Source organism: Anguilla rostrata, chromosome 12 (genome assembly GCF_018555375.3).
Source record: "Anguilla rostrata isolate EN2019 chromosome 12, ASM1855537v3, whole genome shotgun sequence".
NCBI classification, from domain to species: Eukaryota; Metazoa; Chordata; class Actinopteri; order Anguilliformes; family Anguillidae; genus Anguilla; species Anguilla rostrata.
In genome coordinates this window covers 30,396,334-30,423,954 of record NC_057944.1, presented here as the reverse complement: position 1 = coordinate 30,423,954, position 27,621 = coordinate 30,396,334, and the positions used below count along the sequence as shown (strand labels likewise).

At 47.3% G+C, this 27,621-nt stretch overlaps 1 protein-coding gene across 6 annotated transcripts in view; it reads left to right on the top strand.

Moving 5' to 3' along the window:
- npas1 (neuronal PAS domain protein 1) overlaps positions 1-27,621 on the top strand; it is a 57,634-nt gene that overhangs the window by 27,460 nt on the left and 2,553 nt on the right. For all 6 annotated transcript variants that reach the window (XM_064301294.1, XM_064301295.1, XM_064301293.1 and 3 more), the window contains 10 exons: positions 1,441-1,605; positions 4,233-4,471; positions 13,700-13,770; positions 15,683-15,772; positions 19,092-19,266; positions 19,876-19,988; positions 20,716-20,912; positions 22,325-22,431; positions 24,604-24,751; positions 26,919-27,031. In XM_064301294.1, the coding sequence (XP_064157364.1) occupies positions 1,511-1,605; positions 4,233-4,471; positions 13,700-13,770; positions 15,683-15,772; positions 19,092-19,266; positions 19,876-19,988; positions 20,716-20,912; positions 22,325-22,431; positions 24,604-24,751; positions 26,919-27,031 (1,348 nt within the window). In that variant the 5' untranslated portion in view covers positions 1,441-1,510. The remainder of the gene's footprint in view (positions 1-1,440; positions 1,606-4,232; positions 4,472-13,699; positions 13,771-15,682; positions 15,773-19,091; positions 19,267-19,875; positions 19,989-20,715; positions 20,913-22,324; positions 22,432-24,603; positions 24,752-26,918; positions 27,032-27,621) is intronic.

Sequence of the window (27,621 nt, the reverse complement as noted above, 5' to 3'; positions counted from 1 at the left end):
TGCGTGTGTGTGCATGTGTGTGTGCGTGTGTTAATGTGAGTGACTGTGTTCTCAGACTCTCTCTGTTAACTTAAAATCATAAAATGGCTGAAATGTTTACAAAATGCAAAATTATCATGCAGCCTTGTAGTAGAGATGATGAGATACTAGTACTTCAGTATGGGAGAGAGTTAGATGTGTTTGATATATAAATTAATCCACTAAATACATACATTTATCAATAAAAATCAACATGTAATTCAATGCATATGTATCAAGGTATTTGTATACCATCATCAACTGAACGCATTGCAATGTGTACTGAAGGAATAGATATTAATGATACAAATACAATAATGATACAATATAGTAATGTACTTTCAAGTAATTAAATAAGTAATGTTATATATGAGTGTGTTTCTATATGTAATGGTGTTGTCTTTTATGTTGTGTGGTAGCATATCCACAAAATGAGATGCAACAACTTTCGATGGCAATAAAACATGAATGCAGTGGAATCTTGTGTGTGTGAGTGGGTTTGTAAATGCGTGTTTGTGAGGCCGTGTATTTGTGTGTATCATTCTTTTCCCATCCCCATGGTTTATTAGGACGTGTATTTGTGTGTATCATTCTTTTCCCATCCCCATGGTTTATTAGGACATGTGTATTTGTGTGTATCGTTCTTTTCCTGTCCCCATGGTGTATTAGCACATGTATTTGTGTGAATCATTCTTTTCCCATCCCCATGGTTTATTAGGACATGCAGAAGGGCTTGAATTTGCTCTGTGACCTGTCAAACCAGGATGATCAGATAGCAAGCGTGTGCTCTGTGTACAGCATGTGTATATGTGCGTGTATATATGGGAAAGAGAACGTGCGCATGTGTGCTGCCTGTCTGTCTGCGTCTGTGTTTATGTATATGTACGTATGTGCGTGTTTGTTTTTGTGTATGTGCATGTATGTGTTTGTAATGTGTGTATGTTCGTTTATGTGTGTGTGCGTTTGTCTGTGTTCGTGTGTTTGTGTATATTTATGCAAGTGTGCGTGTGTGTGTTTGTTTGTAGTGTGTGTGTGTTTGTAGCGCGTGTGTGTTTTTCTAGTGTGTGTTTATATGTACATAAGTGTGTGTGTGCGTGTGTATTTGTAGTGTGTATAGTGTACACAGGGTGCTGGTTCTGCTGACCCAGGCCCAGAAAGAGGGCAGCGGCTGCCCGGAGCGGGACACTGGGGCGCTGGGGGCCACTCCGGCCCTTTAAATGTCACCAGAACAGAGGAGGCGGGGTGGGGCGGGGCATGGGCGAAACGAGCCAGCTGGTGCTGGCAGGCCCTCCAGGAACTGGACGAGCTGGGGCGTGGGGGGCTACACGTGGGGGCATGACAAAAACCTACAGGTGATGCAAGTGTGAGGTAGAGTTGGACTGATCCATCTGACTCTGCCCCTCTCTTCTGCCCCCTGTGCAGGAGGTCTTGGTTTGACACAGCCCCGGCCAATCACAGCCTGCGTTAGGGGCGGCGGCTAGCGAGAGCTGGGATGGCGGCCATGCCGTTCGTCAGCGAGGGGAAGTGTGTCAGCGTGGAGTGGGACTTCCTGCAGGGACTGCTGGCCAAACCACCGACCCTGCCCTGGTGAGAGGCGGAAACACACGCACACGCCCTGCATTCACACACACACACATATGCACGCCCTGCATTCACACACACACACATACACACGCCCTGCATTCACACACACACACATACACACGCCCTGCATTCACACACACACACACACACACGCACACACCCTGCATTCACACACACACACACACACACACGCACGCCCTGCATTCACACACACACACACACACGCACACACCCTGCATTCACACACACACCCTGCATTCATACACACACACATACGCACGCCCTGCATTCACACACACACACACACACATGCACACGCCCTGCATTCATATACATATACAAAACACACACACACATACGCACGCCCTGCATTCATATACACATACAAAACACACACACACACACGCCCTGAATTCACACACACACACATACGCACGCACTGCATTCACACACACACACACACATACACACGCCCTGCATTCATATACACATACAAAACACACATACACACACACATACACGCCCTGCATTCACACACACCCACACACATACACACACACACCCATACACGCCCTGCATTCACACAGACATACAAAACACACAAACACACACCCTGCATTCATATACACACACAAAACACACATATACACACTTACACACGCCCTGCATTCACACACATACAAAACACACATACACACACACGTACACGCCCTGCATTCATACACACAAACAAAACACACGTATACACACGTACACGCCCTGCATTCACACACACATACACACGCCCTGCATTCATATACACAAACAAAACACACATACACACACGTACACGCCCTGCATTCACACACACACATACAGAACACACATACACACACGGACACGCCCTGCATTCACACACACACACACACACACACACACACACACACACACATATGGAACACATATATAGGACGGAGTGTGGCACAGTGGGTAAGGACGGACGGAGTGTGGCACAGTGGGTAAGGAACTGCGCTCGTAACCGAAAGGTCGTAGGTTCGAATCCCGGGTAAGGACACTGCCGTTGTACCCTTGAGCAAGGTACTTAACCTGCGTTGCTTCAGTATATATCCAGCTGTATAAATGGATACAATGTAAAGTGCTATGTAAAAAGTTGTGTAAGTCGCTCTGGATAAGAGCGTCTGCTAAATGCCTATAATGTAATATACACACACACACGCCCTGTATTCACACACATACAAAACACACATACACACACACGTACACGCCCTGCATTCATACACACAAACAAAACACACGTATACACACGTACACGCCCTGCATTCACACACACATACACACGCCCTGCATTCATATACACAAACAAAACACACATACACACACGTACACGCCCTGCATTCACACACACACATACAGAACACACATACACACACGTACACGCCCTGCATTCACACACACACACACACACACACATATGGAACACATATACACACACACACGCCCTGTATTCATATACACAAACAAAACACACATATACACACGTACACGCCCTGCATTCACACACACACATACAGAACACACGCCCTGCATTCATATACGCATACAAAACACATACACACATGTACACATGCCCTGCATTCACACACACACATATGGAACACATATACACACACACACACCCTGTATTCATAACACATACAAAACACATATACAGTATGCACATATAATATATACATATATTATAGCTCATGCACACACCACACACTTACACACATACACACGTGCGTACACTTAGGAGCTGTGTTGACACAGCACACACACACACACAGGAACTGTGTTGTTGATACAGCACACACACACACCCACAAACACGCAGGAACTGTGTTGATACAGTACATGTACACACGTAGGAGCTGTGTTGGCAAAGCACACACGCACGCACACACATGCGCACACACACACACACACACGCACACACACGCACTCGCGCTGGAGCCGTCCCGCTCCCTCATCCTCCTCAGGCCTCCGGCTCCAGAGCCGCTGTCACAGACGGGGGGAAACGCTGCTCCTTTGTTCTAAAAGAGACGTAAATTGTAGAGTCGCCGCGACAACATAATTCCAGCACTCAGCCCCCGTGGAAGGGCTCGATTGCCAATCAGAGTGACGAGCTACCTGGGCCCGCTGCTCCCTGACACGCTCATCGATTCCCTCGAGCGGCGGCGGAGACAGAGGCTCCGCCCGGCGGGGATCGCGGGGATGGGATCGCTCCGGTGGCCCCACGCGCTGAAAACAGCAGTCCGGCTGAACACACCCAGCGGCCATGTTGGATTGGTTATTTCAAGACGTACCTTGTAAAACTCAGTCGTCAGTACTTGAGCAGCTTTAACAAAGAAATTTTGCGCAATTTACGAATATGGAAACTTGTTCCCTTCCTCCCATGACTGTATCATAATAATTTCTTGTTTTATATTATTATTATGGCTGTGATTTTAAATATTATGATTATGGTCATTGATATTAATGATTGATTTTGCTTTTAATCCAAGCAGGCTTTTGTTTTTTTAGGCCTTCTCTCGCTCTCTTTCTCTCTCTCTCTCTCTCTCATAATTCTGCCACTCCTCTTCCTCCTCCAGCCTGCAGAACCTGAGGAAGGAGAAGTCTCGGAATGCGGCTCGGTCGCGACGCGGGAAGGAGAACTTTGAGTTCTTTGAGCTGGCCAAGATGCTGCCCCTGCCGGGCGCCATCACCAGCCAGCTGGACAAGGCCTCCGTCATCCGCCTCACCATCAGCTACCTGCACATGCGCCACTTCGCCAGCCAGGGAGACCCGCCATGGGGACCCCTGCTGGAGGGAGGACCCAACTGCAACAAGGGTAGGCCGTCTTGTGCGCGTCCCCACATTTACGGTCTTACTTTGATTCAGAAAAAGGTGAAGAAATGTTCCGTGTACTTTCATTACTTTCTGTATAGTAATGCCTTCTCCATTATAAATTGGTATTAATAATGTTATTTTTGAACTTGAACGAAATGGGTTGAGTTTAAGCCTGATCATATTTGCAGCAGGCTTCTTTTATTGTGTCGTGGCATACAGAACGCTATGACAGAGGAGGATATCCTCCCTCAGTGCAGGAGTAATTATGTATCACAGTACAGCCTCCGAACCCACCTGTCCCTGTAGGTGTATAAGTGTGCAAGGGGAGTACAGAATGTGGCTAAAACGCACACGGTGTGACTGGGCTACGGATTCTAACCACAGCCAATGCAGTCGCTGCACCCATCGATCACATCATTGTTTTCCCCCTTTCTTTTCTATCTCTTTAAATGTCTGCTGTTTCCTGTCTGCAAACACCTTTTTTTTGTCTCTTTTTTGTTACTGGCGCATAGAAGGGACCTCTATAGTCAGAAGTCATTGTCCCTTGGCGGAGGCGGGGGGCGGTTTGGCAGTGCGCTGGGCTTTCTGTGGGACGCGGGCCAGTGGAAGCATCGCTTCTAATGAGCCGAGCGCGGGACAGCCTTCGACAGCACCACGCATTTCTCATCCCTCGTTTATTCGCCGTTTAACGGTATCGAGCGTCCGGCCGCAGCTGTGCGCTTGGCCCACCGCGGCCGCGTCCGTCTTCCGCCATTTTGTAGCGGCGCAGGCCGGCCAGCGCCTCAGTTGGCCGCCGCCCCTTTTATCACAGCGAAGTCCTCAACCTTGGCGGCGGCATGGCCCAGTTGTAGCAGGCAGACCATCCTGGTTGCCTGTAGGAGGCGCTGTTGTGCATGGATCAGCAGATCGCCCCTCCAACCCTGAAACACTCGCACCATGCAGAACCGGCCCAAGTCAACACAGGCACGGGCAGTGATTCAGGACTCAGTTCTGGGTTCGGACTCGGTCACTGCACCAGTAACTCACAGATGTGCTGAATCTTTTGGTGGCTGGACATGCCCCTCCTCAAAACATCCCCTGACAGGAAATTTTACCCCCCTTACAGGCTCAGACTGTGTACACAAGTGGTGAACGGTAATTTTTGTTAAAAAACTGTCCTGATTTCTAGTCCTGTAAAAACTTGACTGACTAAGAGAGATGTTCAGTATCGTGCGTGATGATTCACCCCTTTAATAGGCTTGTTGTTTCAATCACCGATCAGCCTATGATTCACTCACCAGCAGTGACTAAAAATACCTGCGTGGATCTCACCTTGGCTTGTTTTTGAATGACACTGGAAGCTGAGGAGAGCGTATGTAAAGAGTGAAAATTATCGGCACGATTTGTAATTATGAAAATTAACTACATAATGAGCGGACCATAATCACTAGGATTGTGCAATTGCTATTATTATTATGGAAGGGAAACAATTCAGATATGATTAGACTGTGCACGTGTGAGCCTGTGATCCTGCTAGAAGTGTGCAGGTGTGTGTGTGTGTGTGTGTGTGTGTGTGTGTGTGTGTGCGCGCGTGCATGTTGTCTCCCCCATTTTAACTGAATGCACTGTGGATAAGAGTTTCTGTGGATAAGAGCTTTTGCTTAATGGCTTAATGTAACAAATTACTGTGAACTAAATTGATTTGTTGATTTGTGATTATGTGTGTTGTGTGTGGGAATTGGGAACATGTATGGATGTTTATATGCGTGCATGCATGTGTGTATCTGTATCTTTGTATATATATATATGTGTGTGTGTATGCACGTGTGCGTTCGTGTGTGTGTGAGTGAATGTGTGCATGTGTACGTCTGTGTGAGCACATGCTTGTTACTGAGCGAGTAGAACTTGTGTGATTACCTTCCCTGTGTGCGCGAGTACAGTTGCAAGTGAGCACAGCTGTGCGTACAGCATTGGTCTGTTGTTAAACAACGGCTTTCTGCGGTTGGTGAGGTGAGTGGAAGCGCGTTTGAAGGCGGAGGCTACGGTGAAAGGTGGACGAGCTGCCTTGCGCGTGAGGACGCGTCACGGGAAAGGGCTCTGTGGCGTTCGCCCACTCCAGCGGGGCTAGCTCGCCGCTACGCCGCGTCGTTGAAGTGATGCACTTCCCTGTAATTCGATAGATAATGCGTTTGTGCCTGTCCCGCGCAGCCTGTTCCCTCGGCCTGTGTTACATTACATTACATTACAGGCATTTAGCAGACTTACACAACTTTTACATTGTATCCATTTATACAGCTGGATATATACTAAAGCAATTCCGGTTAAGTACCTTGCTCAAGGGTACAACGGCAGTGTCCTACCCGGGAATCGAACCTGCGACCTTTCGGTTACAAGCCCAGTTCCTTACCCACTGTGCTACACTCCGTCCTGTGTTGAGAGGAGCGAAGGCTGCAGGCTCGGTTTGCTACGCGCCCGTCCTGTTCCCCCGCGCTGCGTAAGGATGGCTGCCCGACCGTTCGGATGCGAAACGCTTCTCCATCAGGACTGTGGGGACAGCGTACGACTGGTCACAAAGACTTTTTGTCCGCGATTCAAGGATTTGTCTGGTTTTTCAAGTTTAAATGTTTTTTTTTAAATCCATATTGTAACAATTGGGAAGTAAAACATATTTTTTTAAATAGTATATGATTATTAAATACATAAACGGTGTTTTTTTTTGGCATTGGCGGTGCAATCTGAAGGGCACACTGTTAATAGTTGACTGGACAGTGATGCTCAGCCACGCTGTCGCTCTAATAACTCTGACGTAAGCCGTCATACGCGTGTGTATGACTGCATTAACACGTCAGTGAAGCCATACAGAATCATGGAGCCAAGACGGAACCAATTAATAGCACGATTTCTCAGCTGATGATAAAAAAAAAAAATCAATCTGCTGAAAAGCACGATCAGCTGACACCCTTAATTGTACAAGCACCCTGAAAATGCAGCCATAGATTATATGAGAGCATGTGTCAATTTGCATTTAAATCAGTATTTCAGTCTCATTAGAGGCCATTTTTCACGCGAGCGTTTTCTGTCTTTCTCGATGGCGGGAATCGATTGCGTCGCCGTCGCTGCTTGCCGCTGCCTCGGCTTTGCGCGGGATCTCTCGAACTGGATTTCCCCGGCGCGACGCAAAGTCTTAATCTTCAGTGCGCTGTGCAACAATCCCGCTCACGCCCCTTGTATCTGTTCTCAAGAAGCTAATCATCTGCATCGATGTCGGGAGAGGAAATTTTGTACTGAACGCATTAGCGGTTCAATGGGGTTCGATTCCACTGGTGGAATTTCCGTGTTGCTGCAACCCTTGGGGAATGTGGGAGCCTTGTTGTGGAATTGCAACCCCCCCCCCCCCTCCCTCCCCCCTTCTCCCCACTACTACCCCCTCATTTCTCTCTGCTGGGGGGTGGAGGTCCAGTGTGAAGGATGGAAGGGGGTAGGGAGGTGGCTAGGTTGGAGTGGCGGGGGGTTTGGGAGGGGGGTTAGTGTGGCTTTTGTCTGCTTTGCACGTTTGAAAGCCAGTCTTGAAAAATGAATAGACAGAGGAAAATCAATTGCATGACCTTCACATGGTGAGAGATAGAGAGAGAGAGAGAGGGAGAGGGAAAAAGAGAGAGAGAGGGAGAGAGCAAGACATGCAGGGAGGGGGGGGAGGAAAGGAGACCAAGGGAGGGGAGAGGACACACAGGGGGGTAGGTATGGGGTTGGGGGGGTGGAGTAGAATGGTACAGAGACACTTCATAGCATTTTTATTGTGTGTGTGTGTGTGTGTGTGTGTGTGTGGCAGGGGGCCGGGAGGGGATGTCTGCACTTGCAGTAGAGGCTGGTATCCCCAACAGAAGATCACTCTTGTAATACGACAACGGCAAACATATTTAAACGCACAAATGTATCGCGGCGCATTGATTTACAGACTAATCCATAATTGGAGCAGTATGCATTTTCTGTGGTCAGTACTGCCACTGTTCACATCGGCTGTGACTGTGACAGCACACGCCCCTTCTGCCCACTGAGGATACGGCTACCAGCTCAAACATTAAATAAACATGGCAAGTCATCTGTTATCCTGGAGAATTAGCTGCGAATGCGGTCCAGTGTAGGATTGCCACAGGAAGTGGAAAGTAACAACTTAGAAACCTGATCGATTCTGTGCCATTCTCATTTTTCTGTCACCGCGTGCACAGGCCAAAATACTGGATCCAGGATAAAATACAAAGATGTATAACTGTCCCAGGCATTGCCCCTGCTGGACATTTCCTAATGCAAGTTCCTGTTGAGGATCTTCTTCAGGGCACAGTGATCGTTTCCACGGATTCCCTGTGTCAACACCACTACTCTTCTCTGGTTAAAGTTGTGAGTGGTGTTCAATGCTATGGGGGGCATTAACGCTAAATACCACCAACTCCCATCCCAAACTCCAGAACTGCTGACTCACTCAGTTTCATCCAGGCGTTGGCCTGCTTAGTTCAAAAACCTGTTGAATCCAAATAACTGTGTCCGTTTAGTTTAGTTTTTGTGTGCAGTTTTCTGGGAGTGGAGAGAGTGTGGCAGGTGCTTTGCGGCGGACCGGGCGCGCTGTTTGGGCTGTTTGGGCTGTCGGGTTGCCAGGTTTGAATGGGACTCGCTGACGCTCTGGAGCGGCTGGGGCCGCGTTGTGTGACTCTCATTCAGCCGCACCCGTTCGGTCCGAACGTCCAGCCTGTCCTTTCCTCTCCCTCTCCGCTACCCCCGCTCTCCCAGCGCAACCGTCTTCTCTCCGTATGTCCGTCCCCCTTTCTTTTACTTCCTCCCGCCGTTTCCCTCTTTCTGTCCATCACCCTCTCTGCCGCTGCCTCCTCTCCTCTCCTCTCCTCTCGTCTCTCTCCTTCACGTTCTCCGGCGTCTGCCTCGCTAATTCCCCACGTTTAAATCAGTGAGAGCTTTTAAGGGACGTTAATTGCACTCAAATTATGTTCGACCGCAGAAGGGAGAGAGGGAGAGAAGGAGAGAGGGAGAGAGGCAGGGAGGTATGGCAGGATGAAAGGATAATTGCAGAGAGAGGACACAGCGATTAGGGTCGCTCTCTTCCCGTCTCTCCATTTCAACCCCAGCCACTCTTACGGGTGGGGGGGGGGGGGGGTGGAGGGGTGTAGGGGGGATGGAGGCGGGTGGAGGGGTGGGAGTGGAGGTAGCTGTTGAATCTCTCCCCCTGTAAATGAGTCGCGAGGTAATCAAGCTATTATTCGCACAAGAAAAACGAATTGACAAAACTTATGGAGAAAGGCTCGCCATGCGAGCCTGATACGTCTGGTCTCCATAGTTACCTCCTAACTTGGTTAAAAGGTCGGCCAGTTGGATGGCGGGGTGGGTGGGGGGTGTGGGGGCGTTTGGATGGGAGGGGGCGGGAGACGGAGGGAGGGAGGGAGGGAGGGGTGGGAGGACTGAGACTTAATTATATATAGAACTGAAGCATAAAAAAATCAAGTAATTTCCTTTTTTTTTAACACGCTCAAAATGTCAAGGAAACCCCAAATTTGACCCCAGAGCCGCAATGTAATTAACTTAAAGGACGGCGTTTGAGCAGCTTCTAAAATGATATCACCAGCAGGGCTGAAACAGTAAGTAGCTAATGGACAGGAATTGGGGTTGATATTGAGCTTGTGGCGGCCACCACCTCCGCTATCCCTTGAGTCCCTTCCTGTGGAGCCCTGGCCAACGGTACGACACACACACCGTGGCTCTTATTCATATTCCCTCTCCCGTTTCCCATAAGCCCCTGGGCCAGGCGCCGTTTGAGCGCGTGCAGCGTTTACACCCTGACCACGGTGTTTGCTGGCTCGTTCATCAGACAGTGTTGCCGTGGCAACTTCCTGCACCTGGGGCGTCGCCGTTCCCCGCGCTGGTTCTGACGGGACGGCCCAGACTGACTGACCTCCGGGGGGGGGGAAGGGGGGCTCTCAGAGATTCGGGTGGGGGTAGGGTGGTTTGGCCCCTCTCCCCCTCCCCCATCCCGCCGTTGGGCCAGCCCACACGTGGCTCTGCTAGGGGGACGGGGCAGCGCCGCTGACCCCCCCCCCCCCAACCCCCCCAGTCCCTGTCAGGGTCCCAGAGCAGCCCCCCTTCGGGCTCTCAGCCCCCTGAATGGACGGGCTCATTAATATTCCGCCGCTGTCGGCCGGGGGGACCCCAGTGCACAATGGCAGCGGGGTTTTATCGCACAGCTGTCCGCCGTGTTTGTGTCCCAGCCGGGGCCCCCGCATTTACACGCGTACCCCGAAAAAAGGCCAGGATGCATAGAGCGCACCCCCCTCCCTGCCGAACGCGGCTCTGCCCTGTATTAAACAGCAGAGTCTGCAGGCTTTCAGGGGAATCCTGTCATTTCAGTCAGCAGTCAGGTTAGGTCATGAAAACAAGGTGTGTGGACTCTCTTGCCAAACAGTGCCTTAAATGAGTCACTTCTGTGCTGAAATACCAAGACCAGCAGACATTGTGGCTCTCCTGGATTTGCTGCAGAAAGCGTGCAAAACTATTTTAAAATAATTTTATTTTTTTAACAAAAGTGGCAGCAGTGGTCACCTGATCTTGTCCAGGCTGTGTAATACTCAGTACACTCATAAAGTGCTGTTTGCTCTGTACAATTATGAAAGTCCCTGCATTTACTTTCCCTGAATTTTATTATTATCACATTTGTGCTTCAGAATGGATGGGAATGGTGTGTACTGTATGCTAACAGAAAGGCTAACCCTGTCATAATTCTGTAATTGAAAATAGATGTGAATGTTGTATATTGTATGCTAACAGAAAGGCTAACCGTGCCTTAATTCTGTAATTGAAAATGGATGTGAGTGGTACTGTATGCTAACATAAAGGCTAACACTGCTGTAATTCTGTTATTGAAAATGTATGTGAATGTTATATATTGTATGCTGAGAGAACGCCTATCCCTACCTTAATTCTGTAATTGGAAATGGATGGGAATGGTGTATACTGTATGCTAGCAGAAAGGCTAACCCTGCCATAATTCTGTGATGGAAAGTAAAGGTGGAAGAAGCTTTTCTGTATCTGAACCAGGGTTTGTTTCAGTTCCATTTCAATTCAGTCAACTCTGGAAATTAATTGAAATTCAATCCATGAATTGAAAAATTTGCATAGTGTTCTATGGGGATTTTTCAATTAATTAATTGAATTTCAGTTCATTTCCTGAATCGACTGAATTGAAATGGAATTGACCCCGAACCGTGATCTGCACACTGTGGCAGTGCTCAATATTGAGCTGTCTGACATCCAGAAAATGATCCCTACGTTGGCACAGGAAATGTTCTTTCTCAAAAAAACACTCTGTGTAAAATTACGAATCAAAAAGAAGTTTTTTTGTGGTCTGATTGTATGCTTGTGCTCAGACATCCCAGACTGGCTGCAGTACGAGTTGGAAAAAAGGGAAAATAATTGGGATTCATGAGTATGTCTCTCCTGTTTTGACTGACATGCAGCCCTCTCTGTCTCTCTCTCTCTCTCTTTCTCGCTGTCTGTCTGCCTTTCTCACTCACTCTCTCTCTTTCTCTCTCCCCCTTTCTGTTGAGTGGGTGAGCTGTGCTGCTGTGTGGATGTTGCTCCAGCCGCAGTAATTTTGTTTAACAAAATACAAAATGACTTTAAATGTAAACATCCTGTTCCTGATCTCCTATGCTTTTGATGTATCAGCCATAGCTGCATTGTGTGTGTGTGTGTGTGTGTGTGTGTGTGTGTGTGTGTGTTTTTGGCTGGACCACAACAGCTGGGCCAGCCCTACAAACACAAATGTCTGTGACTGAGTGACTGAGTGAGTGATGAAGTTACACCATTGGTCGACCGAGTTATGAAGTTACACCATAGGTCGGCCGGACAGGTCCAGCCATATACTAGGTTTCGACCTGGTCTTGTTTTCAGTTTGATAATAAACGATATAACTTTATCCAGTATTTTCTAAAGAATGGCTGCTTATTTTTTGTTATAATCATTTTGAATGAAGGTAGAATAATGCTGCTTTCATATAATTATGAAACCATTGTGAAAACTGTAGAATTTGAAATAAATTAGCTGTTAAAAGAACAATTTATATATATACTTCTCAATTACAGTCATAATTTTAGTATTCAGTGAAGAATTATCATGTCTGAATTAAGTTTTTGTTGTACTCTAGTTGGATTTACATAGTGGTCATTATTAGGCTGAATCTGACCAGATGTTTTCTTTTTCCTGGACATTTTTCCTTGTTGGGACCTAAAATATCCATTACTATTTATTTCTAAAAAAATGTCCAGGTTAGGTTTTAGGTTTTGTTTATTCCCTGAACAAATATAAACAAATAGCTGAGTATTATGTTCATAATTTCACTTCTTAATAATTGGTCTGAATATTATTGGTACCCTAGATAAAGATGTGCAAAGGACACATGAAATAAGCTGATTATGAAATAATTAATTTCAGTATGTTTTATGTTATGACAAATTTGGAAGTTACATTTTTAAATACTAATACTCAGAGAAAAATGTTTTTTAACAAGTTAGATTTTTTTCCTGAAAATATGTCAGAATTATTGCCACCCAGTAACTCAAATGGATCTTTTTACAGTGATCCCAAACAACCCTAAAATCAACTAATAAATTGTTAAATGACCACAAAATAACTGCTTTTGCAATGACCATCTCAATCTTCAGACTTGAAACGAAACTGAAATGTGTGATTTGAACAGGGTAGCCCATAAGTGCAGCCTGAAGGATCTTTTAAGATCCTGTTTGAAGGAGTAGTCAAAGATCTTCCCTGATATATTCACCAATCTCATAAAACAATATAGCAGATGACTCTGTGGCGTTGTCCTTGCGAAAGGGTGCACTTGAAACAAGGGTACCGCTAATTAGGACATAAAACTGTTACTTAAAAAACTTTTTCTCTGAGTATTGTGTTAGTTTAAAATAATTTTCCCATTTGCAAGCTTACAATACAGAGTAGCTCATTACTTGTGCTGTTTAATTTATACAGCCCTTTGCCACCTTTATCAAGGGTGCCAAAAACTTTGGAATGCACATTATGTTCTTAATAATGTGAAGTCATACATCGCTGTGCTGAGCCAGGCATGTTAGTAAATGTAACATTCTGATTGGCCGTGCCAGAAAGCAGCTCCAGATCCATCTCCTGTCTGTTGGTCATGTGTGTCTGTAACGCTCGACTGTTTTTTTTGTTTTTTTCACAGCGTTGCGGCGGACCTCCCAGTCTCTGGCGTCCGACATGTTCGAGCAGCACCTGGGCGCGCACCTGCTGCAGGTATGTCTGTGTGGATGGACTCCTCCCTAATGCACTGACCCTGGATCAGTGTCCGCTCATATTACCATTGCAGTGGGGGGCTCCTTAAGCTGATCTGAGAACGGTGGTGGAGGGAATCGAGAGATTGGTTGTACATGAAGCCCCCCTTTTAAGCTCCAATAGTGCGTGTAGGTTAGTCTGGTTTTGAGCTATAGTTCTTCGTCCTGGAAACAATGGTGTTACTTTCAGTTGTGTTACAAGCAGCAGTGCAACTAGAAATATTCATTTAGTTGGGCCTGTGCAGAACTAGCCTAGCCAGAACTGCCTAGGTTGGCATTCTCCGTTGGATAGTATCAGGTGTCTACACCAGTGGTTACAAGCATTGAGCTTGTTTGCTGTTTTTTGTTAGCAGGTAGCTTTTAGCAGTGTGGTGATTTTGCTGCACTGTGGCACATGGTGTCATTATATTTGGTACCCAGCAGATCTGGTCTCCATCGCCTAGTGGGGACAGGGGTGTAGCACAAAATTCTGGGCCCTATACATAAGCAGTCTCTGTGGGCCCCCTTCCTCTCTTGATCCATGTCTCTCACGCATCATTCCAGGCTTTTCGAGGGCCCTCCCCCACATTTGGGCCCTGGGTATTCAGTCCCACTTTTCCGCCCACTACGACGCCCCAGAGTGGGGACCCCTAACTCGCGCTTGCTACGGGACATTGGTGTCAGCAGTGGGACACACCTACATGGGTCACGAATGAGTAGACATGCTTGTGCAAAGTAGTGAACACTACAATGATCCTGCCCATTTGACAGGGGAGTGAGCTTGGTTGCAGAAAAGGTGATGCAGGAACGGTGATGTCAATATTACTTGTTCCAATTGCATATTTGCATATCTTTATTTGAATATGTCTGATCTACTTTTTTTATAATGTTGAAACAAAATTATGTAACTGTTCTCCCTGTCAAGAGAACAATTGCAATTTTAAAAACGTGTTTGAAATACGGTCCTCGTCTCTAATAATGATCAATAGCACTTAAACGTTCCGCTCTATCGATCCCTGGCCAATAGAAACCGCCGGCAGCTCCGGTGACGGGCGAACGTGGCCACGTCGGGCGCGATCGACGGCGCGCCGCGAGACAAACGCGGAGAGCGACGAGAGCGGCGCGAGGAGCGCCGTAATGAGAGGCTACGTTAAGACGAAAGAGCGGCGGCGGTCGGAACGTGCCGCCAGAGCGGTCCTCCGACGGAAATCAAATTAACGCTTCAGAAAACCGTGTGATTCTTCCTTTCCTGCGTCCTCTGCCAGTAATAACTAGATAATTGCACTTTATTTCCTCGCGATTCAGGCGGCTAGCTGCTCCCACATCCCCGGCCACTCGCATTTGCATATTGAATGTGTCGGTTGCATAAATTACCACCACTTTGAGTACCACCGCAAAAATAGCAATCATTCTGCAACAAAGTGGCCGCCACCCCCCCCAGCCGCCCCGCCCCCCCCCCCGCCAGCCCTCACTTGTGGCTGCTTGTTATTACGATTAATGTTATTCTTTGAAGGAGTCCTCTAATGGGGTCGCTGTATACTTTTCAGTTTTCATTATAATCACATAAAATAATGACTGCATCTTTCTGTTTTTATTTCCATGACGATAGACATACTATAAACCAGCTGCAAGGAAACGTGAGGCTTCTCTGTTGCTGGAGAGTCCTCAAGGTCCATGTAGATATATTTATCTTCTAAAGTGTGGAAAAGTTATTTGTTTGAGCACTTTCTTTAATGGGGTGAAAAACTAGATAAAGTAAAAATCCATTAATGTAGAGGGGGGAGGGACGGTTTAATTGCTTTTTTTATTGCAGTGGCTCATTGTAATTTGTTCATTAGGATCTTCATTACATTAATTTTTCCCCTAATAATTGCATCTATGTCTTCCCCCTCCAGTCGCTGGATGGGTTCGTGTTTGTGGTTAGTCACGAGGGACGTTTTCTCTACATCTCTGAGACGGTCTCCATCTACCTGGGCCTTTCACAGGTGAGGCAGCACACTCACATTCACGTACACACACACACACACACACACACACACAAACACACTCACACGCACACACATACACATATGCACACGCACACACAAGCACACATGCTGAAGCACACACGCACACACACACGCACACACACATGGTCATTCTCACAAACATCTCTATCCAGGGAATGTGTGTGTGTACAGTATGTGTGAGTATGTGAATGTGTGTGTGTGTGTGAGTGTGTGCGTGTGTATGTGTGTGGAACTGAGTGTGTGTGTGTGTGTGTGTGTGTGTGTGTGTGTGTCTGTGTGTGTGAGTGTGTGTGTGTGTGTGTATGTGTGTGTGCGCGCGTGTGTGTGTGTGGTGGTGTGTGCGTGTGTATGTGTGTGGAAATGAGTGTGTGTGTGTGTGTGTCTGTGTGTGTGTCTCTCTAGTGTCTCTCCGGTTCTGCGCTGGTTCTCCAGGTGCTCACCCCTGTTGATTGCCTGTGGCCTCTTGTACTGTGAATGTTAAGTCCTGCCATTTCGCCCAGATGCATAAATAATAACTGTAATTACTCGCACAGCAATCAAAGTGTCGCCCTGGCGTGCAGGGTCTGTGTAGGGAGCAAATCGATAGGCATCTTAAAAGCCACATTGATTGGAGGAAGAAAAAAAAACACACAGGGGGAAGGGAGGACAGAAGCAAGCGATGGAGGGAGAGAGAGAGAGAGAGAGATAGGGAAAGATAGAGATGTTTAGAAAAAGAAAAGAATGAAGACTTTAGAACTGCGGGCGAAACTGGGAAGATAAAAAGGGGAAGATTTATTCTGACGCGTTCCTGTCTCCTCGCCACACATTTGAGCGGTGTGGGTGTACGCACATCATCGTCTTCCTGTCAGATGAGTTATTGACCGCGGCGGATCGCTAGCGCTGATGCGATGCAGCAGACGCAAAAACTCACCCGCCTTTCAAGTTGTTCTTTTTTTTTTTTTTTTGCTTATATTTTTGCCCAGCCTTTCTTGAGTCTTAGAACGTAATTTTTGATGAAAAATAATTAGGTGCAATCATGTCAAATTGAAGTGAGCAGAGAGTGAGATAGCGAGCACTAAGTTTGGCTTTGTACTTGGGTGTTTTCAATTTTTTACTTTTTTTTTTGCAAAGGTGGAAATCTCCACAGAGAAATTATCGAGAATGAGGTGGGAAAGCGTGGTGTAAAGCTGACACGCGTTTAAGGGAGAGAACTGTGTTCCCTTGTAACAGCTCTCTGGTTTCAGCTTTAAGTTTCTAGTTTTTTCACTGATTATTTCATTTTTAATTAAGCTGGATGCGACAAGGGGAAGGAGAGCAATTTTCGATGTGGATTACCCGCAGATTGATTTTAAATTTTAGAAAAAAAATATTCTGTTCACTAAAATAAATGAAGACGGCCAAACAATTCTTAGCTCACGGTTCTATTGACGTTATCCCCTTTGGCAGCCATTTTAATTTGCTGTGCGTGACCTTTTGAGACCGTTAGGTAACGTCAGAAACGTTGCAGGCGAGCAGGAAAAAAGCTTGCGTTTGTTTGCTCGCTAAAGTTAGCTGCTGACGCTCGCCTCGCTGAGCGCTGCAGCTGATACCGCGGGATGTCTCGCTCTCCCTCGTCCAATCCCTGGGCCTGACCCCTGCGCGCCTGCAAATCCCTGGGCCCTTCCAGGCAGTGGGGTTCCTTAGCCAGATTAACCCGGGTCAGGCACCTCGCCCAAGGGCCCGGGCAGCAGGCGACCTCTCCTCCCATAACCGGGACTAGAACCAGTGACCCTCGGGGTGCTGATCCTTTGGCCCTTTTCGCCGCTCTGCGAGACCGAAGGGCCTGTGGCTTAGGGCCCCCCGTCCCTCCCCCTCTCCCCCGGCCCCTCGCGGCCGCCGAATTGATCCGGGCCTGGTTAGTATGCGGCCCCTCTCCGCCCCCCCCCACCCCCACCCTCCTCGCCCACCACCCTCTCTGCTCTCCCATCAGTCAATGCTGGGCAGAGCGTGCGCTGTGGACGGCTGCCCGGACACCTCATACATATTAAAAGCCCTGTTATTATTTATACTGTGTCTCTCCCCGTCTCTCTCTCTCCCTCCTCTTCACTCCCTCTGAGGAACGTGAGACAGGCGGGCAGTGTCTGCGAACGGGGGTCTCTCCGCTCGTCAGGAGGTGTGTCTGGGCTGGGGCCCCGTCCTGACCCCCCCCCCCACCCCCCCCCGTGCCCCTTCCTGGGGCCCCCACCTTCCACATGGGCTGGATAAATAATCCCACTGCTTCACCTCCAGCTAAGGGAGCACACAGAGCCGGAGGCCCCTGATTGGCTGATTGGCAGCGAGAGTCCTCCAGTGTCGGCCTCCTGCTGCTTCCAGAGATGCCTCTCAATTAGCTAACGACTTATTACTGGGCTTGATTTAAAACACGCATTTTTGCCCTCTCCTCTACCCTGCTTCATCCAGCCCCACCCCTCCTCGCTGATTGCTAATTACAAGCCTGGCGCCATTCGTGGAATCTTTTCTACATTTTTTATCATTTGATTTTTTTTTGTTACATATAGCAAACACAAAGCACTATTAAGCCCTACAAAGTGTCCTGAGAGATTGTAGAAAATCCCTCTGAACCTTCAGCTCAGCCCATAAATGCCATGACTATTTGGTTATTATATCCTACTGTGCAATTTTGGAAGCATGAAAGACAGCCCGGACAGGATATAAATATAGGTATGTGTGCATATCTGCTCATATGAGTTATTTGTGCTTATTCTAACCACACAATATGGACACAGCGTAATGCCCTATGCTTAGAATATTACTTCAGGAGTCTTGTTATGCCACACATTTGAATTTGAATTTGAATTTGAAATTGAATGTGATTACACAGCCTTGTTTGCTGGGGTACATGGTGCACATTTTGTTGCCATTCTGACTGACATGGTCTCTCTTGTCTTTGACTCCAATTGGCTGATGCGGTTGCATGTCTCTCTTGTCTTTGATTCCCACTGGCTGATGGGGTGGTGTGTTTCTCTTGTCTTTGACTCCCATTGGCTGATGGGGTGGTGTGTCTCTCTTGTCTTCGAACTGCCATTGGCTGATGGGGTGGTGTGTCTCTCCCATTGGCTGATGGGGTGGTGTGTCTCTTGTTTTTGACTCCCATTGGCTGATGGGGTGGTGTGTCTCTTGTTTTTGACTCCCATTGGCTAATGGGGTGGTGCGTCTCTCTTGTCGTTGACTCCCATTGGCTGATGGGGTGGTGCATCTCTCTTGTCGTTGACTCCCATTGGCTGATGGGGTGGTGTGTCTCTTGTCGTTGATTCCCATTGGTGTGTTACTCTGGCAGGTGGAGCTGACGGGCAGCAGCGTGTTTGACTACATCCACCCAGCGGACCACGTGGAGATGGCCGAGCGGCTCGGGATCAGGCCACACCTCCGGGCCGAAGCCGGCTGCCATCCGGCCAACGAGAGCGCCTCCAGCTCCGCGTCTACCTCTTCATTGGCTGAGACCCCAGAACCAGGTGACTAGAAATGAGGAACGCTGGGAAATTCAAGAACGTCCGGAGGAATTTTTGAGAAACACAATTTGGCTAGCCTCAATCGATGATGTTGGATAACTAAATTATATCTCAGCATAGCCTGGAGCCAGAGAGCTTAAGGAAAATTCCACTTGTCTATCCGTATGTCCGTCAGTGTGTCCTTCTGTGTCTAGGGCTCTGCGTGGTTGCCCTTGGCCCATTCTTTTGTCATTATGTGACTTTATTTATTTACTGTCTGTCTATCTGTCAGACACTGACCGTATGTATTTTGCCTGTTATCCGGTTGTTGTGTTTGGTTGTGTGTTTTTGCATGTGTGTTTGTGCATGTGTGTATGCCTGCTGTGTGTGTGTGTGTGTGTGTGTGTGTGTGCGTGCGTATGTGTGCGTGCGTGCATGTGTGTGTGTGTGTGTGCGCGTGTGTTAAGCAGTATTTGTGCGTGTGTGTGTGCGTGTGTGTTGAGCAGTGCGTGTGTGTGTGTGTGTGCGTGCGTGCGTATGTGTGTGTGTGTGTGCGTGCGTGCGTGTGTGTGTCTGTCTGTGTTTGTGTTTCACTGACTGATTGTCCCTGTGATGGGGTCTGTCCACCTTCAGCCCCTTCCAGCCCTCTGTCCCCTGAGGATGAGTCCCCTGACAGAGGATTCTTCATCCGCATGAAGTCCACCCTGACCAAGCGAGGCCTGCACGTTAAGTCCTCTGGGTACAAGGTGAGACGCACTGAGCACTTCCACCACTCAACACACACTTACACATACTGCTCAACATACACTTGACACACACTACTTAACACACATTCAACATTCACCACTGAACACGCACACAACACACACAACATTCACTACTGAAAACACAGCCAGCACACACTCAACACTCACCACTGAGCACACGCTCAGTACTCAGTTGACACACACTCAACACACACCAAGAGAACATACACTCAACAAACGCTTACCACTGAACCTGCCACTGTACACACACCAAACACACTACATGACAACTAACACACTGCACACCACACTATACACTCAACTCACTCAACCATGAGAACACACACAACACTGCCACATGATGACACATGCAACACACGCACTGCCATATCTGCTACACCACTAGCTGCCAATGTAGTTAAATCCATCATTAATTCAAACCATTATTCATGAATGCCAGTTTTATACTCCTGTTCGTTTGCTATAAATGGAAGCCACAGCAGCACCAATAAACAAAGCAGGGTTATTTTTCTGTAAGTTTTCCCTGAGGTTGGAGTCTTGGGTAACCTAGTCTAAGAGTTCCAGGTACAGGGACGGGTGGTTCTTACACCTGATACTGGTACCTCAGCCACCATGTATAGAGTAAATACCTGAAGCTCTGGGCGGTAGGCTAGGCCCTGTCTCTGACTCCACTTTTGTAAATCCAGCGCTGTCTGCTTCCTGTCAGGTGATCCATGTGACTGGGAGGATCCGCTGTAGACCCGCCCTCATGCCTGGCCCCGCCCGCTCGCTCCAGCGGCCCCTGGGATTGGTGGCTCTGGCGCACACGCTCCCGCCCTCCACCCTCAACGAGGTGCGGATGGAGAGCCAAATGTTTGTGTTTCGCGTGAACATGGACCTGCAGGTCACCTACTGCGAGAACAGGTAGAGGACTGAACACATGCTGTGTGCATCAACACTGCACATCTGCTCTGTAAAGTAGCACTGCACTGTGTGGTGTGGCTGGGTGTGTGTGTGCCTTACGCTGGGCTTGTGTGTCTCACACTGCGTGTGTGTGTGTGCTTCTCATGCTGGGCATGTGTGTGTGTCTCACGCTGTGCATGTGTGATTCTCATGCTGGGTGTGTGTGTGTGCCTTACACTGGGCTTGTGTGTCTCACACTGCATGTGTGTGTGTGTGTGTGTCTCACGCTGTGCCTGTGTGTTTTTTATTCTGGGCATGTATGTGTGTGTGATTCTCATGCTGGGCGTGTGTGTGTGTGATTCTCATGCTGGGCATGTGGCATATGTGTGTGTGTGTCTGACGCTTGGTGTGTGTGTGTCTCATCTGCTCGCTGGGCTTGTATGTTCCGATGCTGTGCGTGTGTGTTCTCAGCTGGTCTGTGCCTACGTATGTGTTATATTTCATGCTGGGTATGATTCATGTGTGTGTGATTTCTCATGCTGTGTGTGTGTGTCTATGCTGTGTGTGTGTGATTCATGCTGTGTGTGTGATTCTCATGCTGTGTGTGTGTGATTCTCATGCTGTGTGTGCGTGCCTCATGCTGTGTGTGTGTGTGTGTGTGTGTGATTCTCATGCTGGGCGTGTGTGTGTGTGATTCTCATGCTGTGTGTGCGTGCCTCATGCTGTGTGTGTGTGTGTGTGTGTGTGATGTCTCATGCTGGGCGTGTGTGTGTGATTTCTGCTGGCTGTGGTGTGTGTGTGTGTCTCACGCTGTGTGTGTGTGATTCTCATGCTGTGTGTGTGTGATTCTCATGCTGTGTGTGTGTGATTCTCATGCTGTGTGTGTGTGATTCTCATGCTGTGTGTGCGTGCCTCATGCTGTGTGTGTGTGTGTGTGTGTGTGATTCTCATGCTGGCCGTGTGTGTGTGTGATTCTCATGCTGTGCGCGCGCGCGCGTGTGTGTGTGTGTGTCTGATGCTGTGCGTGTGTGATTCTCATGCTGTGTGTGTGTGATTCTCATGCTGGGCGTGTGTGTGTGTGTGTGTGTCTCATGCTGTGTGTGTGTGTGTGTGTGTGTGCATGTCTCATGCTGGGCGTGTGTGTGTGTGTCTCATGCTGTGTGTGTGAGTCTCATGCTGTGTGTGTGTGTGTGTGTGTGTGTGTGCGTGTGCTTCTCATGCTGGGCGTGTGTGTGTGTGTGTGTCTCATGCTGTGTGTGTGTGTGTGTCTCATGCTGTGTGTGTGTGTGTCTCACGCTGTGTGTGCGTGTGCTTCTCATACTGGCGGTGTGGTTTTGTTGACGCTGTGTGTGTGTGTGTGTGTCTCATGCTGTGTGTGTGTGTGTGTGTGTGTGTCTGACGCTGTGTGTGTGTGTGTCTCACGCTGCCTGTAGGATCTCGGAGTACATGGACCTGAGTCCTGCTGAGGTGGTGGGCCACACCTGTTACCACTTCATCCACGTGGAGGATGTGGAGAACGTCCGGCAGAGCCACGAAGACCGTGAGCGTCTCCCTCCACTCCGTCTGCGTCTGCATGTCTGTCTGTCCTTCTGTCTGTCTGCACACCACGCTCTACATCGCTCATTTGACACATATGTCACACGTGTCATTTCTTTCCCTATTATGGGTTGATGTCGCTCTGGTCTTTGTTTTTTGCTAAGATGAGTCTGCCTGCACATGAAGCTTTCACCTCAGACACAGTGACTGTGCATGACACTCACACCTCAGACAGCTCCTCTGGTAGACTGCAGACTGGGAAGACGAGGTGTCTCCAAGCAGTTATTCCCTCCAGAGAACCCATGTAGTAGTGTTCATACAGGAAGCCACAACTTCCTCAGACTCCGGTGGCATAGGAAATGCTTCCATCTGACAATGCAAGCTGCTTTGGAGTCGCTTCAAGTGTGTTTTATTCCTTTAGACAAACTCGTAAATGCCAGCAGGTCATCAGAAACTTCTAGAAATATGTAAAATATCCTTCATAGCACGCAAACCTTTCTGAGTCAATAAAAAATGAACACTAGAACTGAAAGACCAATTAAAAAAAAAAATCCAAGTGTACTTTTTAATGGATCTATTTGCTTTGTGCATATGTATACTTTGATACATTTTGTATAGTACTTTTTTAACACAAGATTTCCGTATCATTGAAATAACTGCTGGAGCATTGCTGTGAATCCTCATCGTGTTGAGGTTGGATTTAACTGTACATAATCTAGCCCTTCAACATCTTTTTTTATCATCTCCATCAGTTCAGTTTCGCCCACATATCACATAGCTTAACTGTCCATCCAGAATTACCATAACAACCCCCCTGCTACCATATACACACTCCCACACAATCAATGCCAGTGACCATTTATGCTTACCCACCCTCCAAAAGCACATTCACTCACACACACACACACACACACACACACACACACACACACACACACACACACACATACCTCTCATCGTGAGGACACGTGTACTGCAAGTGAGTTGTGGGGACACACTGTTCCAGACATGTCACAGAGCTGAAAAAAATCATGCTTACCCACACCCCAAAAGCACTTTCTCTCCCTCTCTCTCTCTCTCTCTCAAACACACACACACACACACACACACGCTCACATTCACACACGCACACATACATACACACACACACATTTATACACTTATACTCACGCACACACACACACACACACACACACACACATTCACACACGCCCACATACATACACACACACACACACATTTATACACTTATACACACGCACACACACACACACACACCATTAATGCTACAGATTTGCTTGTGCTGTTGACCTCCTCACCTACCATCCTGATCATTCATGTCATCTCACCAAACGCGAATCTCAGGCTGTTACGCTGTTTGATGAAGCAATTATGGATTCTTCTGTGTCTGTTTAAATGTTACTTTGACTGCTCATTTACATAAGTACTTGGATAACAGCATCAGGTGAAGGTAGTTAATGATGAAATATTCATTATCTGCCATAGAACGTCAGGCAATTAATTTGACTTATTTAAATATATTCCAAATAATAGTTGAGCGTCTTTTTTTCTGATATAAATTACAATATATTTTTTAAAAAGGTACTCGGACCTTCTGTTATCTAAATGAAATGGCATTTTTGCATGTGTGTATTTTTTGCAGCACTACATTATATTTGTGCTTTTAATTTTATGTGTCATATGCGAATTGACTGTGCTGTATTAAGTTTTGTTTTTAGTTGGGGTTCCGACCTCTCAGTTTTCACTGCGAAAATCTCACCTCCCTCTCCACCCATCATTCTGTCTATCATTAAATCTCTGCATGTCTATTTCTCTCTCTCTCTCTCTCTCTCTCTCTCTCTCAATGATTCAAGGTTTCAGAAAGACTTTAGTAGCATGATGTTATTAGCAGGTGTTATCCTGCGTTGGCATAGAATTTTAGAACAAACCACAAACGCACTCCAATCCCACCTGCATAAACAAGTCCAGTATCACTGATTTGACCACTCCTGTATGCTTTATTGGCAAATACATTGCATTGTATTTCTGTCTCTCTCTTTCAAATTCTAACATGGTGAATTTGCATGACAGGAGAGCTTGTGTCGATAAGGTGTTAAAATACACAGTGACATTAACAGCAGCCCCCTCCCCACCCCCCCCCCCCCCACCCCCCCAGTTCTGCGGAAGGGTCAGGTGGTCACAGGGTACTACCGCTGGCTGCAGCGACGTGGGGGCTTCCTGTGGGTGCAGTCCTGCGCCACCGTCTCCATCAACCACAAGGCGCCCCACGAGCGCAACGTCATCTGGGTCAACTACGTGCTCAGGTGAGCCCCCCCCCCCCCCCCCAGAATCGCTCGGTCAGGATTTAAGATCAGTTTACCACCGCGTTCAGCTCTTCGGCTCTGCGTGCAGTTGCAATGCCTCTTACGTTCAGCTGAATTGTTTCTCTATTTAACCACAAGATGCAGTTACACCATCTCAATATGATACACACACTCTCTCTCTATTAGACACACACACACACATACTTATACTCATGTGCGTGCAGAAAAAGAAAGACAGACAAAAACAAGAGGAGCACGCTGCATTACAATGCTAATTGGGCCGGCGATGTATAATTATACCAAATGGATGTCGAAATTTTCTGGCTGAATGGTGTTTTAGTTAATTAGCGCTGTAATTACAAGAGCTAATTAACTTCTTCAGCCTCCTCCTGGAGCCGAGCTCCAGTGCATTAGCATGAGGACTTTTGAGAGGGGTGAGGGGGGGAGGGGGGTTAGGGGTTTTGGGCTACTACTCCGCCCACATGAAGCGGGTCTATCTGTAAACTGGTCACTTTCTTGCTTTTAAATTTCTGTTTTATTTTATTTTCCTCTTTCGTCCATCTCCTCAAATTAATTAAAATCAATGAAACTTCATACTGGCTAAATGTAAAGTCTGAGAATATATCTAACATTATTAATGTGAATACTGTCCATAACAGTGTCAAGATTCATAAATTAATGTTTCTCATTTAAAAGTTGGAATATACTGTATAATAGTAGTAATAATTCAGTTGGGGTGAAGCATGTTTTTCTTTTGTCATTTTTAGTGTTATCATAAGTGTCATAACAGCAGCCTCAGAGTGTTAGAACTACAGAACTAGTGTTACATTCACCCTTTCTTTTACGCAGTAACAGTTAACTGTGCATTCAGCAGAGTAGGTAACATGTTATAATATTGGAATCAGCCCATATACCTGACTGCTACTCTGAGTTTGTGGCATTGTTACAGTGTTAGAATTAGACCATATCAAAAACCGCTAATCAGGGTCTCAGCATTATGCATTAGATACACACTCCCACCCCTCAGCAGCTGGCTGCACATTGGGTTTTGAGCTCAGCAGTGTTATAATCTTAGAGTCAGGGTGTCAGGGTTAATATTCAGTGTTATGGTATTTCTTGCCTCTTATGCTAACAGTAGTTGGCTGCGTCCTGGTTTGTGTTACAGTGTTACACTAAATAGGGGTGTTAGTGTTAGAAACTGGGCACTGGTGCTGACATTTGTTGTGGCAGACAGGTCATTATTTGGGTGAGAATGTGGAACGGGTCTTCGCCTCCTCTAAGAAGACTTTTTTTTTTTTAGTGAATATCGAGGGTGGACGGTAGAGAGGGAGAGCAGAGCCATTCTGTTTTGGGGAAATGGAATATATTTCTCCGGCTTAGCGCCATTTTAAAAGAGGTGTGGCGCGACATGGAGCTGGGGCTGAGTGCGTGGCGGCCGCACGCCCTGGGGTGGGGTGGGGGGGGGGGGGGGGGGGCGGCGCTCTTGGAGCACCTCTGCTTCCGTGTCTTCCTCTGACTCTTATCAGTCACAAGGTCAGGCATCGGCTACAGTGCATTTCCTTTTAGGGCCTGGAGATAACACACTACTGGGCTGGCAGTGTGTGTGTGTGTATGAGAGAGACAGAGTGTGTGTGTAGTATGTGTGTGTACGTGTGTGTATGAGTGAGAGAGAGAGAGAGAGAGAGAGAGAGAGAGTGTGTATGTATGTATGTACGTGTGTGTGTGTGAGAGAGTGTGTGTGTAGTATGTGTGTGTACGTGTATGTTTATGAGTGAGAGAGAGGGTGTGCGTGCATGCGTGTGTGTGTGTGTGTAAATTGGTGAATTCTGTGATTCCTGTTCATTTGTTTGATGCTAAATGGAGTTGCTCCTCCTAATCCTGCTACTTTAGCACAAATTGCATTTATCGGCAAAGCTTGCAAATTACAGAGAGGTTGGGTAAAATGAAAGCACAGGCATTATGGCTTGATTGTTATTGCAACAACTAATATACTCAGTCTCTGTGCCCCCCTCTCCCTCCTTTCTTCTGTCCCACTCCTTTTGTCATTCTGTTCTTTCTTACATGCTCTCCATCTCTCTCTCTCATATTTTACTCATGCCCACCTACTCCTCTTCCTCTCCCCCTGTCTTTCCTCTGTATCACTCTCTCGCGGTGCCCCCCCCCCCAGCCGGACGGAGTTGCCGGACACCCCCTTGGACTTGCTCCAGCTGCCGGAGAGCCTGCGGAACGAGCGGGTGCGAGCGACCCCGCCGCCACGGGACGTCCCGTCCCAGACCCAGGGTACGAGCCCCGTTACCCCCCCGACCAGCTTTAACAAGACTTCAGCACTTTACATTCACTGAATATAAAAAACAACATACACACACAGACACAGCCACAAACTTGGCTAACAGGACTTCAGTGATATCACCATTCAATGACATCATCTCTTTATGATTTATTTGCTGATTTTGTTGCCTTGTTTACCATTTCCCGGCATCTTCGTCTTGCCCATTCTGTTGTCATTCAGTATTACGATGTGTGAGGGACAAAAATCATAAGTATCTTATTGTTTATGAATTTTTCATTACTTAATTATCCAGCATGACACCGGGGATGCTGTAAATACTGCTCTAATACTGTAAATAACCAGCTTTTCCTGCTCTTTGTTAGATCAGCCATGACTTCAGCCTTTTGAATGGTGTTAATGGAACTCAATGAGCTACTTTCCCCTGACACCTAGTGGCTAAATCCACACCTTGCAGGCTTACTAGTACTTTAAATTTCTTATGGCTCCAATAAGAACCTTAACCTTTACAAACACTAGGTATACAGTTTTTCATTACTATAGTCTTGATAATTCAGTGTCTACATCTCCCAGAAAACTACCG